The sequence below is a fragment of the Balaenoptera acutorostrata genome, chromosome 2, assembly GCF_949987535.1.
Source record: "Balaenoptera acutorostrata chromosome 2, mBalAcu1.1, whole genome shotgun sequence".
Lineage (NCBI taxonomy): Eukaryota > Metazoa > Chordata > Mammalia > Artiodactyla > Balaenopteridae > Balaenoptera > Balaenoptera acutorostrata.
The window spans coordinates 81,082,365-81,097,950 of NC_080065.1; the positions used below are offsets into that span (position 1 = coordinate 81,082,365).

At 37.6% G+C, this 15,586-nt stretch overlaps 1 protein-coding gene across 2 annotated transcripts in view; it reads right to left on the reverse strand.

The window, feature by feature from the left end:
* Positions 1 to 1,037: 1,037 nt before the first annotated feature.
* ELL2 (elongation factor for RNA polymerase II 2) overlaps positions 1,038 to 15,586 on the reverse strand; it is an 81,416-nt gene continuing 66,867 nt past the window's right edge. For both annotated transcript variants that reach the window (XM_007197467.2, XM_057539721.1), the window contains 6 exons: positions 15,436 to 15,523; positions 13,102 to 13,669; positions 10,552 to 10,618; positions 7,081 to 7,252; positions 5,047 to 5,091; positions 1,038 to 4,955 (listed from right to left, as the gene is read on the reverse strand). In XM_007197467.2, the coding sequence (XP_007197529.1) occupies positions 4,839 to 4,955; positions 5,047 to 5,091; positions 7,081 to 7,252; positions 10,552 to 10,618; positions 13,102 to 13,669; positions 15,436 to 15,523 (1,057 nt within the window). In that variant the 3' untranslated portion in view covers positions 1,038 to 4,838. The remainder of the gene's footprint in view (positions 4,956 to 5,046; positions 5,092 to 7,080; positions 7,253 to 10,551; positions 10,619 to 13,101; positions 13,670 to 15,435; positions 15,524 to 15,586) is intronic.

Sequence of the window (15,586 nt, forward strand, 5' to 3'; positions counted from 1 at the left end):
AACATTGGGAACCTCATTCATTCCTGGGGCTCCTCATAAACCCAACCAGAATCATGGCTGGCACTGAGCATTCTGGGTTTTTAATACTAGTGCTTAATTGAGGCTTGCTTCCTTTCTTCCTCCATTAGGCTTTCAGAAAACTTGTAGAAACTGCATGTTAAGGATCCAACTAGAATGTTCTTATATCTAATTCACACTGGATAGATACCCCTTAGAGCTGGAGTCTTTTACTGAGACAGCCTTTTAGTATGAAGAGACAATGATGTGATTCCACGACTGTAACCCTGCTTCTCCTCTCTGCCTGCACTGCCACAATCTCCTTCCAATAGCCCACTGTTAAGACGGCACACATTCGAAAATAAAGGACACACATGTTTTCTCAAAAAGTATTTTGGCCTTCCTTCAAATTTATTTATCATTTCTGACAAAATCAACTCACTGAGAGTAATCCATTAGGTATCACCCCAACACCCACATTCTAGTCTCCGTTGAATCAAAAGAGTCTAGCCCTGTGTGGTGTTACTGGACTTGTCACTTTGTGACGGTTACCCTAACCCTAAACAGGTACCAACATATGAATGGCAGTACGGAAAAGTGGTAAAGAACAGATACTGGAGTCAGGCTTCCCAGGCGCCACTGTTTACTAGCTGTGTGATGGGCAAGTGTCTTAACTTCTCTAAGCCTCAGTTTACTTGCCTATAAAATGGGGATAGCAGGGTTGTGCTGAGGAGAAATGGGACAATACATACAAAGTGTGTAACCCACAGAAAACCCTCAATAAATGGTAACTGTGATTATTGTTCCCCTAGGAGATACTGCCTTTGGAGGGCATGTCCTCCACTTGTAAAACAGGCAGCAGGGGGTCCTGGAGCAAATACCCTGTGTTCCCACTTCCTAGAGTCACCAACAAGTAATCTTCTCTGTCCCAGGAAGATCATTTACATTAGGGCATCAGAGAGAACTTTGTTGCGGGATGTTTTTTTCTAAGACAAAATTAAGAGCCTTGAAATGAGACAAAGGAAAAACGAGTACCAGAATTGCAAAGTTAACATTTTTATTGAACTGAAATTGGTGTAGAACAACAGGGGCCACCACAGCTGCTGAGCTCAGTTAACTGAAAAGTCTCTGTGACATTTTACCTTGCTAACATGGTCTGGGTAGAACAACTGAGAAGCAGCGTAGATATATATGTATATATTTTTAACACTTCAAAATATTTTGAAATGAGCCTCATAGCCTTGTTCAGTTTTCAGGTTACAAAGAACATTGATAACATCTGTTGCCTTCATTTAGTCGTGTCAGTTAATATCTTTTCCCAAAAGGTTCCTCTCAAAGCTGGCTATAATTTTTCCCCATCTGGTACAGAATAAAAGGATTTAGCAACACTTAGGCAAGTAATAAACAGTAAGAACTTTAAAAGTAGTAAAGGCAAACACCACTCATACGTGACTCAACACTCACACAGCTGGAAAGACGATGAACTGGCTGAAGAGTTTCAGCCAAGTTCCAGAAACAAAGGACGCACTAGTGGAAGGGGTAAGGCAACCAAGCAGAGTGTCGGAACTGATGGACCATTTGTGTCTAAACCTCATCTCAACACCTTGCTTCAAACATGAAAATATGCATTTGTTTTACAGAATAAGGTGAAATATTTTAAGGGAAAAGAAAACTATTAAGGTTAAAAGATCAATCAGAGATGAAGGAAAATTAATACTGGATTTTTATAATCAATGCATGGAGCTATGATATCAACTGACCACACCAATTACTTTTGTGAGAGCAAGTACTGAACATCTATCACTACTTACAGTTGAAAGTTAACCCCTCTGAAGTATTCCAGGGGAAATAAATAACCAACGAGATAGGAAGTGAAGTCCTCACATAAAACAAAACCACATCTAGTTAATGTTATTTTGGGTTTGTATTAAATCAGCTGCTCGCTCATTCTGGAGTTAATTTATGGTTGTTGGTAAAAATCATCAAGAGTGCTTCAAATTATTTTAGATGAAATGTGATGAGCAAATAATAACAAACTCATTGTCTCATCTTGACAATGCTATTTTACACTTACTATTTCTCTCAAGAAAACCAAAAAAACAAAAAACGAAATAAATTCTACCAGAGTAACTGATACTAAGTGGCCACCCATTCCTGCAGCAATTATTTGAGAGAATCTAAAAATCTTGCAGTAGGAGATGAAGAATGATTATAAATATCTTAATAGGCTCACGCCCATCTTTAAAAGAGATGCAGCCTTAGGTAATAGATGCAGAGATTCACAACTCTCAAATTTGCAACTGATGATAGATATACATTTTGCAAGGATCTGCCCAATGTACACAACAAACATCTAAATTAAGGCTTTTATAGGTAGGTGGTCAAGTCTATGGGTGTGCAATGCTGGATTTTCATAAAGCATCTCCAGCTTCCATTATTACCCAATTTGTAAACCAGAAGATGTGCTGATGTAGATGGGTAGGAGCTCCAAGGGCTAACAATTAGCCAACTGGAAGGCTTGCCTTGTTTGTAAACAAGTTCTAAAATAAGTGTTAGCAGTGAAACAACTGAGAGGGTGCCACAAATGATGTAGAGAGGAAAAGTGAGTTGCACCTGCTGACAGGGAGGGGCTTAAAAAAAAAAGCCAATAGCCGAACTTCTTCAGTTCAAGACTTTGAGATTTAGAGACCTAAAGGTTTAGCGTTACTTCCAAGCCAATTGTTCTCACACTTTAGCTTGCAAAATCACTTGGAGGATACTTATGAAAATGGGGCTATGTGGGCCCTATCCCCAGAGATTCTAATTTGGGTGATGCAAGTGGTCCAAGCACCTTGCTTTTGAGAAACACCACTCATAGCAAGTAGCAGCATACTATCTTTGATTAAAAGGCCATGATATTCTAAGAAATGACACCCATGAGGTCATTACTTACAGACAAATCCCTCAAGAGACTCTACCACATGATATGAGGACCAAATTTATCCCCAATTAAGTTTCCTTTACTGCTTTTTTTTTTTTTTTCCAACTGAAAGTTTGATATCAGTGAACGCTGAGTAATGATTGTACCAATTCTGAGGTAAAAGGAAGAGCACCAGGGATCTCAATGCTAAAAGAAAATCGAATTCCCTAGGAGGTCCATGCTACGTAGAAATCAAATTGCTGTGGTAATGTTACAGAGTTATAGTGCACAGGGTCTTCTTTCAGTCTTTGTATAGTATACTTTTGTATACTTTTACTATATTATCTACTCTTTCCTGTTAATGTTTTAGAAGAACTCCAAAGAGAAAATTTCATCTACATGCTCTCTCAGGTTTTCTAGACACCAACATTTTCTGGTTTACAGCGATACACAACAAAGTTATTTATTTTTTTATTGTTTTGGATGCTGGAGACAAACATCTTTATTAAAGATACCACCAAAATTTTGGCAAACATTTCAAAACATATTTGTAAACATAATGCTTCCCTTTTAAACTGGCAGCACTTTGAAAAACAATACGATAAGACAACACAACTTGAATCAACATTAGTTCAAAATCCTTATATTTTTGACCACATAACTTATGTTCCCACATGATAAAACAAATGATAGTTTAAATCAACGTCAACAGATAAACTCCATGAAATGAAAGTTTGTGCTGTTTGATGAATCACAGTATGTTATGGTTAAATATATCCACTCTTTTTTATATTCCTGGCAGCCAGGATGAAAAAAAAATCTTTAAATATACATTTCATGTAGGTAATAGCTTCTTTGCATATCTCTCTTCAAAAATACTTTATAGCAGTATATAAATAGGTTACCTACACGTTTAATTTTATAATTTTGCCCCAAACTATAGATCTGTTTCATTTTCATAACATATCAATTTTGCCCAACATTAATAAAGTTGACAAACTGTTGAAATGGAAATGCTTTTGTCTTCCACGATAGAAGTAGCAATTTGATAGGAAAAAAAAAACCTACAGTAACACTCATCAGTTGTTTCACCTGAGCGTTTGGCCTACTGAGAGTAGCAGCTTTTTTCCTTCACGCACGCTCACATCCACACCACCTCTGCACACATACAGGTCGAGCACACGCTTTCAGACGCTGGTAGGCCACAGTGTGCTTCCCATTGCTCTAATCAAGTGGGAAGCAGTGTAGCTAATGATTAACCACACTAGGTACACAACTAGCAAACACCTTAAGGCAACCATTGCAATGGGGGTTAATTTGCAGGGCAGATTTACTGTTCTAGATCAAGTCAGACTATATATACACATGTGTATATAGATCTATACACATACTCACACACCTTTCTATTTCTTAACCCTCCAAAACAATGTTTTAAGTTTTTTTGTATTTTGTGCAAATTTCTAAATGTTCTACCATTTAAGGCAAAGAGTTCGTATTAAGAAAGGTCAGAAAATAGGCTTATGTTTATCCAAAAGCATTTCACCTTGTACATTACTGTTTTTTTTTTTAAACACACATAACTTTGAAGTGTGGACACTAGATCCCCAATATCTAAAAAAAATCATTTCTAATGACAAACACAGTTTTTTAAGGAAAAAAAATTGATTTGAAGTACAGACACTGGATCCCCAATATCTACAAAAAAAGTTATTTCTATTGACAAACACAAGTCTTAAGAAGGAAAAAAGGACCAGAAAAAAGCAGCTTCAAAAATGCAAGGAAACAAAGTAAAATGGGGGTTGGGGGGGAAGGTAACTCAAGTTTACCAATACTGAAACTTCCAACAGGCAAAGTTTCATTTTTTAGAATTTGAGAGCAACTCATTTGGAATTTTAAATAAATAAGCTTAAGTTTATTCACATCTTCTGGTCCAAGCAGAGCTCTAGTGCCATGACTCTGCCTGCTGTTGGTCAAATTCACCTATTAGTCTTTTGATGTGAGCCAGCTTGTTATGAAGATACTCGCATCTGTATTTTTCTTCATGGTAATTGGGACTAGACTGTGGATGAAAAAAACAGTGAGGAGTAAGACTGTGGAATTCATAACACTTCTCAACTAAAGGTCAGAAAACTAACAGTGATGATACCTACCTGTTTTATCTTCTGATATTCTTGTAAGACTTCTTCATGAACATTCTAGAAAATTAATAATTAGAAATCAGAAGAGAACTTTTTTCTTTGCAATGTAAACAGATAACACACAATTGGCAAGGGTGTGGGAAATATTAATGATGGAAATGTAAATTGGTACAGTCTTTAAGGAGGGCAATTGGCAACTGCCGTTAAAACTGCAAATGCAAAACTGACTCAGCACTTATACTTTTCTTTCAGATTTAATTGTGCCTGAGTGAAATGACACATGTACAAGGTTACTCACTGCAGCACTGTTTGTAAAGCAAAAGAAAGTAAACAAAATCTAAATGTCCATTAATCCATACAAAGGAGTACTAAGAGGCCATTAAAAAAGGGGGAAGTGCTTTATGTGCTTACATAAAAAAATTCTCTAAGATATATATTGTCTAGTGAAAAAAGCAAAGCACAGAACAATTTATACAGTTTGGTATCATTTGTTTATAAGGGAGAAACAGAATATTATATTCTAGGAATTGTTAATGAAATCTGATAAATCATGTATCATACCTTAACTTACTGGAACATAAGATAATGGTGCATCTTATAAATGATGACAGCTTAGATTCAATTACATATGGTATATTTGTGAATTTGCTTGTGTATATATATCTTATACTCAAACAGACCTCTGAAAGAATACGATGGAAACCAGTAATACTGATTGCCTCTAGGGAGGAAAATTGGGTGGTAGGGGAAGAGAGCTAACCCTTATGTACTACATAACCTGATGTACTATGGATCTAAGCAGTTTCCAAATGCTAACATTTATTCTGCACAACTCTATAATCACCTCACTTTATGGATGGGGATTTTTAGAATTTTCAGTCAAGTTAAGTAGCTTGCCCAAGGTCACACAAGTAGAGCTGGGAATCAAATCCAAGCAGTCTGGCTTCGGAGCCTGCTCCTAACCACTCAGCAATTCTTAGAATTACATTTTAGTTTAAATATAATCATGGTATACTGGTAAATAACTATATAGAAAAAAATAAACCCCAAACCATATCACTGACCTCTTGCACTGCCAACCACTCACTCCTCTGGCAAAGTTTTCTATAACTCTAGGCAGCTAGTTTAAAAGATTAAGGCCCACTAATAGAAGACACAATGAATCTCTAGGGCACGGATGCTCTCAGGCTGTTTTCCCCATTGTGGGAAAACCCACCCCATTTTCTCATGTAGGTTCCTGTCAGAACAACAGTGGGCTAGGATGGAGGCACCATTTGCGGCTGTGAAGTGTGACAAAGTTATCTGTCATACACAAGGAAGGAAACATACATTTGTATCAATCCTTTGGCTAAGAGCTCTACGAACAATCAGTAGGCAGGTCAGGCTTCTACTGCTCTTTGTCAGCTGTAGCAATATTACCACTTAATGTAGGCAAGTGAAAACAGATTAATACCTGTTAACAAATGGCAGTCTTGGGAAGCTGGAAGCACCATGCGTTTCCTCATTTAAACCCCAAACCTAAGTGGTGTTAAGCCCCCTTTATATTCTATGCCAGACTGAGGTTTAAAAAAAATTCTTTTAAAAATTTACTTGAAATAGTAATTTTGGGAATTAGCACCAGATGTAAGAGCTATAGTCTGAGTTGAGTTGGTAATGCGGTCAAATATTTTGATGCCAAATCTTGCTTTTTGTTTTTCCTATTTTGTTGTCTGTATTTTTCTCAGTACACTACACATTATATTACAGTAAGTATGTAAGTATATATTATACATTTTATACATATTATATTATATGAAAATATAGTTTTTCCACTGGAGGAAATATAGGATCATCATGTTTACTTATTTTCAAGAACTATTTCAAATATTTATTTTCCTAGCTAATTTTAAAGGAAGGCCTTTAATTTTGAAGGCCAAAAGCTGCAGAGAGGCTGGTCTGCGAGAGGACTTGCTCTGAAGGCTAGGAGGATGGCTGAGAATGGGAAGGGCAGAGAAAGAAAGAAGGTAAAATATGAAAGTCAGTCCATCTAGGAACAAATGTGTTTACCTGATACTCTTTTGAGCCTGGAGAAAGGCGCTTTCGCTGTGCATCCAGTTTGATAAATCTTCTAGCCACAGTCTCCATCCTGGCATGCAAGGCCCTATACTCATCATACTCAGCATTGAAGTCATCCTTGTAATTCTGGCGTTGCTCATAGGAGACAATAGCAATATATTTTCTAGTAAAAAAGACAAAAGATAAACGGAGAGTAGCTACAGAATAAACATGATGCAGAAGTCTGAGATTTAACACAAATATTTGGAAACTATATCTATGCGTGTTTCCCTAGACTGAATGCCACTCTGCCACTGCTTGCTGCCCTGTCACTCCTTCAAAGACCTTCCTGGTAAAATTATCCCACAGGAGAGTTTAAGAACTTCGGGAAGAAGAATAAATGTGAAAAAAACATGGTGGCAATGGAATTAAAGTGCAACTAGAAGACAACACTTACACACATGTAGCTTCCTAAACCTTTCTCTACCCCAAATAATTTACTACCATGCTAGCGGCAGAGGCCAACCCATCTGTTACGAGTCACATGGAAACAGAAGGATTGGAGGGGTAATGTGAAACCAGGAGAATGTCCCACAGTCACTAAGTGCTGAAGTCAAAGCTCTTTGTAGACATGCTGCTTTGTTTTATCATTTTTTAAAAATGAGAGTTAGACCAGAAAAAATAAAAAAAGGGGGAAAAAAGGTATATTTCTCTAGTTCTTTTCAAACACTTAATGTCATACTCTGTGTAACAGAAAGCCAGTTTTATACTATTAGTTTATTTTCTTAATAAAAAGGCCACAAATGTTTTACTTCAGGGTGTGAATATCTCTCGGGACCTAGTGAATGAAGGCCACCTTCCCAGAGTGTCAGTTTATTCAGTGGTGGTAAGCCAAAACAGCATTTTAATATTAAAGTTAATATTATTTGTTTGTGGCTCTGGGCCTGGGTCTTTGTACGCTGTGCTCCTGTCATGGAATGCAAAATTCCCTTGACTTTTTGAGATAAAAATTGAGATTTCAAAGCAATTTCAGGCAGGTGGCAGGAGCTTCAGGGTGCCCCAGTGGGTATACATATACTCTTCATTGTGGAAAACTTTGGGAGTTCAGTCCTTTCCAAAATGGTTTTAGACATTCTTACCAGTTTTATTTAAAATGCAATAGCACAGATGCCTAGTTGGAAATGTGAGAAAAGTGATGCAGTGAGCAACCTTAATGTCCTCATTAATATTTTTATTCATGCTGAGTTAGACAGTGTGGAGGTTCAATTTTCTAAGTGTAATTGAGACAGTGGTAGTATGCTGATTTAAAGCTGCCCTGCTAGTGTCCTTGCTATAAAAGGAAAACTACCAGCCAAGCAGTGAAACAGGCCTCTTTAGACATGGGCTGTCCTGACTGCAGACCAGAGAGAGCCCGGGGGAGAGAAAGAGGTTCCTGGGGATAAGCATACATAAGCAAAATGGCTAAACTGATCGTGAAACTCAGGTTCAATTTGTTATATAAAATATTTATCCCACTTTCTCAAAATCACACCTGAGGCCACACCCTCCATATTTTATTTAATAATTCCCTCAGGGAAAAGTACCAAACTGGCCAACAGTTGTGCTGCTATTATAGAAGATTATTTGGTTATACTGGCATTTTAATAAAAAGAATGTCACTATTTTTAATAAAAATTGTTATGGTTCTACAGCTGGCTCTTAATGTAGTGATGGAATAAAACGTTAAATACTTTGGATAATTCACAACCACAAGTAACAGAAGTATTCTTATTATATAAAAATTAGGAATACTGTGGTTAAGTATGAATTATTCAGAGGCTGATCATTAAAGGTTTTATAGTACGTCCTTTTGGTTTTCTTAAGAAACAAGTTTAAGTTCTGTATTTTTAGTGATTTTTCTGAAAATTCATGCTTTCTCATCATTTTAAGAAAATTTGCAATGTTTATATAAGATAGCTTTTGTTAAAATAAATTGCTCTTAAGCAAACAATCACATAGGTTATGTACTTTCATGATTTTAAAAGAGCTAGAAAATAACAAACATACAGAAATGCACTGAGGCAGATGCAGCAACCATCCGTAGATCAGTACGTTAAAAACAAGTTATTAAATATAGAATTAACTGCTTAAGTCAACAAAACACAGCAACACTGAATCCATGGGGGAAAGGTTAGAATCATTTTTCAGTCTCCCCACATGATTTTGTCCTACGTAACACGTATACAGCACTATTAGAAAAAAGAGAAATTCAAAATTCGTCATAAGAGAATGAGAGCACAGTACTGCGGCTGTTATTTGAGGGGGCAACTTTCACAAGACTTTCCAGGAAACGCATTTGGAGAGGTGAACGCCCACGTCAGTGGGGCCAGGCACTGTCCCCCATCCGGCCCTTCCGGGGCCAACGCAGTGGCAGCAGCTTTTCCAAGCTCCCCAAAAGAACTCTAAAACCATACACCACCTCAGATGAGAGAGTGCTCAGCACGGCTTCTTGGGTTCCTTTTAGTTAAGAGATGATAACTAGCATTACGGTTTCATGCTATATCATTCCCCAGTGAGCGTAGCTTTCACCACTACTGTTAAGCAAAAGTAACACATTTTTAGTATAAAATGTTCTCTACTCCGGAAATGAACATTTCATGGGACATGGAGCGCTAAACTGCATAGTTTAACTTTGTCCACCATGAGATGCTACTGATAGAGAAAAAAATGTTCATACAGCCCAGATTCCATTTCCAGTCTACATTTAAGCTATTTGTATATTTGTTCATTTTCAAAGCTATTGGTAGGCAAATCTGTTTGCTCTTTCACTCTCCATTTTTCCAGGCTTTTGCAACTTGATTATTTTCTTCTTACAGAAGCCTTTGAGTCTGTAAAAAAGCTAGAATTATGTGTCCAAGTTATAATTTCTGTGATAACCAGTTACAAAAAAGTCCCCAGCTCAGCACTGAGCAACTTGTTGTCATAACAAGAAAAATATAACCGGTATTAAAGTGAAATGATCAAATTTTAATGCTCTCTCCTCTTAAAGTTAATTTGACGGCAAAGCTTTATTTAAATAAAAATCCATCTGTCTCTACTTTGTGTTAACTGCAGAGGTTTAAGTACTTTATCACTAATAAACTGTCCCTTTGCGGGGCCCAAGTGAATGACTGTGCATTGATAAACTGCTTTGACTTTGAAGAGTCAGATCCCTGAAATCTTCCATAATCAAACGCTTGGCCTGGCCCCGGAACAAAGGACAGGCTTCTCTATACTTAAAGGCCACCGAACAGAGCTCACAGCAGGGATAGGCACAACCTGCTCAAGCCGACAAGGGTGGACTGGGGACGAGCAGGCTTAATGGCAGCCTTTCAATTGCAGGGGTGGCTCCAGGACTCTATTTCTGGAACTTCTTACTTTTCTGATTTGCAAATCATGGGAAAAGAATTTGCAAACTTTCTAAAATTAAATAGTTCTCTCCCATCAGCAGACATCTGAACTTACATCAAATAATCTGGGAGTTCAATTGTTGAAGAAGCTTCTGTGGAGGCAGTGCAATCCTCTTTAACTCCTACAAAGAAAAAAAATTCAAGTGTTCACCAAAGGGTATGGTTACAAAATGCCTATAATTCTAAAATAGATCAGAAACATCTGGAACACTTTTCCTCAAATTCTATTCTTCCGTCTCAATAAGCAATAGTGAGCAAGGAATACAATTGAACAAGAACAATAGAGGCCCTATGACCAGCGCCAGCAGAACCGACGCCAGGCATTGAAAGCACCCTGGCTACTGCAGTGTCTGCACAATAAAGGAATTCCATCTTAACCCAAGGTCAATCTTCTATTCTTTCAACAACAGTTGTGGCATCTGCCCAGCAATTCAAAGATTGTGGTGGCAGATGCAGCCAGACAATGGGAGATACAAACTTTACATCAACATCTACTTTTCATAGGATTCAAAGGCAGATAAGATAGTGAAGTCAGGTAGCAGACTATTTCGATGGCTGTATTTTTACTGCTATTCTTTTTGTATGCAGACAGTGGAATTGGGCAGGAAGTTTTCCTATCAGTTTGAAGTAATTTAAAATAAGTTATTAGTGAACACCAATTTATACTCCTCTAATATCTAACCCACATAATACTACACAGATTTGTTTTTAAGAGGACAAAATAAAGTGCCAGTTGCTCAGGACTACACTGTGATAGTGTAAAAAACCCTCAAGTAGAATTAAATTAATAACTCAAACCCAAACCCTGCCTGCTAGCAAAACATACATGTTCAATATAAAATGAGTGAGAATTTAATAATTTCTTGGTTTAATATTTTAAAGGACAAAGCACACTAAACAAATTATGCAGACTCTGTGGGCTTATTTTGTGTGCGTGCGTGTGTGCGTGTGTGTATGTGTGTGTGTATTTGATTCAGGCTTAGGTAAAAGCTTGTTTTTACAACAGCCTGAGCCTTAAAGGAAAAGGCATCAAGTGCACATCACCTGGCTTCTCCTTTGTCACAGACACCAGATAAATTCCAGTAGAGCAGAGGATGTGGGTCTGAATCTATCCTCAGTTTGTGATAATCTCGATTGGCTTTGAAAGGTACTACATCCTCAGTGAAGGATTCAGAGACTAGGCCTGCTTCTCTCGGCTTCCAGCTCTGAGAAAACTTGAACTCTGCTATAGTTCTCAACATTCTGGGATCCAGTCTCTGACTCAGGATTACCATCTGATGGTGGGAAGTGTGGAGAGTGGGGCATACCCAGGAATCTGGCTTACTAACTCTGAACATGAAGTTTTATTACCTCTTTTTCTTTTCCTGATCTGGCAAATTCAAGTATGATAGTGTTTGAGGGAAAAAGCTTACACCTACCTCTTGGGCCACTATATACTACCATGCTGATCTACATATTTCAACAGATATGCTTTGACAAGCAATATACTCAATCCAGGTCAATAAAGGCACTGCATCATACTATTCCATAATCAAAGCTTTTCTCCTATGGTAAAAATGGTCAGTTAAATCTAAGGATTACAGACTTTCAGTACTGTGGGCAAATTACAGAAAGGTAAAATTCCTTGAAGTCTAATCATTAAAGTACTTTTTCTAAAGTTGTACTTTCCTGGGAAATTTTACCTTAGTTATGCTGGGTTTAAAATTGGCAGCAGTCCTAAATGATGGGTTTGGATCTTCTGTATGTTGGTATGCAAGATATTAAGTTCTATATATATGAAATAAGAGAAATCTAATTGTGTCATTAGGTTTTAAAGATCACTACCCTCAGGTAAGCAGTCTTTCTACTGATTAGCTTTTCTTTAGAGGTAAAGCATTATTTTAGGCTTCTTTGGGTCTCTAGATATTTGGCTTTGAAAGCTTCCAAAAGCTTGAAATGGTTAAATTTATTAATAACAGTTGATGTTAGCTAACTAAAACAGTGTTCTCAAAATTGAAAAAAAAAAAAAATCCCAAGATCTATCAAGCTAATCACCAGCAGCCTTGCAGAAGACAAATTGCTTTCACTCTGAATGAAGATGATGTTATGGATCTGCATATATAATTTTACCTTGACTGCTTTATAAAGAATTTGACATTTCCCCTGTGCTATTATTAACTAAAGCAGGGTTGACCCTGCTTCTTGGTAAAGAAGGACCTGAGTACTTTTATTGCTAATTGTGTGTCTGGTTAAATCAGTTCAATAATGGCATATAATAGGTCATGTTGAGGTTGCACAATACTGTGACAGCTCTGGAAAAGCGCAACAAAGTTCACCTTCTAAAAGGGGGTCTCTGGAGGATGACAGGGTCATTTTCAAATGTCACCATCTTAAGAAACATAGAAACCATGTTTAATAGTTGGCTGAAAAGAGACAGAAAATGACTGCTGTAAAATGCAAGAAAAAAATTTGCTCAAAAGGACAATACTAAGATTAATAACTAAACGGAAGGTCATTTGATAAAAAAAAGCATTACTAAGTATAAACAGCATAATCTCACACTCAGGATAGTCCGCTCTTCCCATTCATTTAACCCATGTAGTTGGTTTTTACAAATGTAAAATACCTTCATTGGAATCCGGACTGGAGTTGTTCAGCTTGGCAATTTCCTCTTCTCTTTTAAGGTCCTCTTCCTTTTCCTCAATCATCTCAATGTCGTGCTTTTTTATTTGGTCCTTTTCCTTGTGTCTTTTAGACTTCTTCTTGGACTTTTTGTGAGACGAATGGTTTTCTTCTATAGGCTTTGGACATTTTAGTAGAACTGAACCAGGTGGTAAGGTTTCCAGAGAAGTCCTAGAGGTATATTTGTCTTGCTGGTCCTCATAGATACTACCGTTTTGACTAAAACTGTCAACAGGTAGGTCTTGAGTCCCCCGGCCTTCTGGAGTGCTAGGGGAATTGGAGTGAGAATTTACAGTCTGAGGAGGATTGGAGACAGGCAGGTGGGTTGAAGGCAGCGGTGGAGGCGTGGGGATGGCAGCGGCTGCAGGGGGCAGCGGGGGGCCTGCAGCAGATTTTTCACTGGTGGGATTCAAATGACCATTTAATGTTGGCGGCACTCTATTTGTCAGGTGAGATATTCGAGCTTTTTTATTCATTAAAGGATCAATGAAATCTGAATCTAAAAGCCGTTTCTGGGATAGGGGGGGAACAGGGAAAACAGATGAGCCAGTTTGCACTAAAATTCAATACATGTGTCACTCGTTACTAGAAGAACAACTGAGTAATTTTATTCATACTTAAATTTATAACCAATTTAAATTCATTACCGGCGTTGTGTTAACCATCCTCCAAGCTTAAGCACAATCTACAATAAGTTTTCATGTCTAATGTAAAAAAGCAGAATCTGGCAAATATGTTTCTTGAAGTACTTATACTTTCTGATCATACAGACCCACCCTAAGTTCCTTGAGAGACTAGGCCAATTTATGTGGATTATACCACTCAGGAGTGTATTAAATAGAGGTGGCCTCCTTCCTCTGCTGGCCACAGCTGACCTAGTTATATTCAGTGAGAGGAAGAAGCAGTTTTTAACATTATTGGTTGTCAGAACCAACAATGGTAAGTACAGGGCAATAAGCCTACACTTATTTGATCTCTTCGAATGTGCTAACATGCTCCAGTTATACATATTTTGGCTGTCTTAAGATGGAAACAACCAGCACATTCAGAATAATTTCTCTACATATCTCTATCATTGCTGAAATGCCATCCAATTTTTTTCTCCCTTAAATATATCTTTTCACTGGATTGGAAGGTAAGTCTGAATAACTAGTCCATAAAAATTATATGGAGTTACTATTTCAAAAAATTTCAAAAATCATGCTAATATTAGCCCAATCCAGCAACAACAATAACAGTATTTAAAATAAAAAGGAAAGTCAGATAGTTGAAAAGTACAAAGCATACATCCAATGTAATACTGTGGCTAAAACTTTAGCTTGAAAGAAAATAATAATCATCACATTAATTTATTCTGTGTTGAATTTAGGGCCACTGATCTCACACCCAGTACATAATTAGATCAGAGTATAAGTAGCTTTATAGTAGTTGGCATTTGAGGCTTCTGTAGACAACATACATGCAAGGACAGAATTGCTTTTATTTTGTTCCTCCTCTGTTCCTCACAATAGGTTTCTAACATTTTCTGACATGTGAATAACCTTTTGCCCAGGGCATGCTTACTGTTCCCCACACATCTGTCCTGTCTCCCTAAGCCTTGGGAGGGGGGTCCAGAGAGAGGAGCACTCTGTCAGCAGCACTGGGGTAGAGCGGTCTGTCTCACTGCCAGTCTCAAAGACCTGAGAGTTCAAGGTTGTCTGAGAACCAGGTGGGCTTGACCTCTTATGTTGCCCAGGATCTCCCCATCTTTTTCCAACCGAATCTTTTGGGGGAAACTCTAAGCTGGAATGGAGTCTCACTGGAATATTCTGACTGGGATCTAATCAAAAAGTACTTTAAGAAAACATATGGAAATAGCAGAGTTTTTTATTTGCTTATTTTAAAAACATTTTTACCCAAGAATATTTTTCCAGAACGTGCTTCAGATAAATTTAAATATCTTCTATTTTCTATATAATCTTAAGACTGGATATAGGACTGGATAAATCAGTGATCAAATGGAAAAGTAGATAGTCTTATAACAAAACGTGAACTTCAAGGATTGAAAATCAGAGTAGACATTAAGTACCTTGACTTAATGTAGTGTTATATGGTTAAAAAGAGTTCTGGGCTGGGAGCTGGGACCTGAATTCTAGAGTAAGCTCTGCCATGAACTTTGGGTAGGGAAGCTGTGCGACTTTTCTGGGTCTCATTTCTCTCACGTATAAATCAGAAAACCTGAACAAGGTGGCCCCTAAAGTCCATTTCAGGGCTATGATTATATAATTTTATGCAATACCTGAGGAGAAGATGCAGCGTCTCTACTAGAACATACAGGAGATTCTGAACGGCTGGTGCTGGCAGCATTCTGAGATGGATTTAGTTTTCTGGAAAGGACACACATGTTCCAGTTAGGGGGACAATTTTCAAATGTTCATGATAGAAAGCCT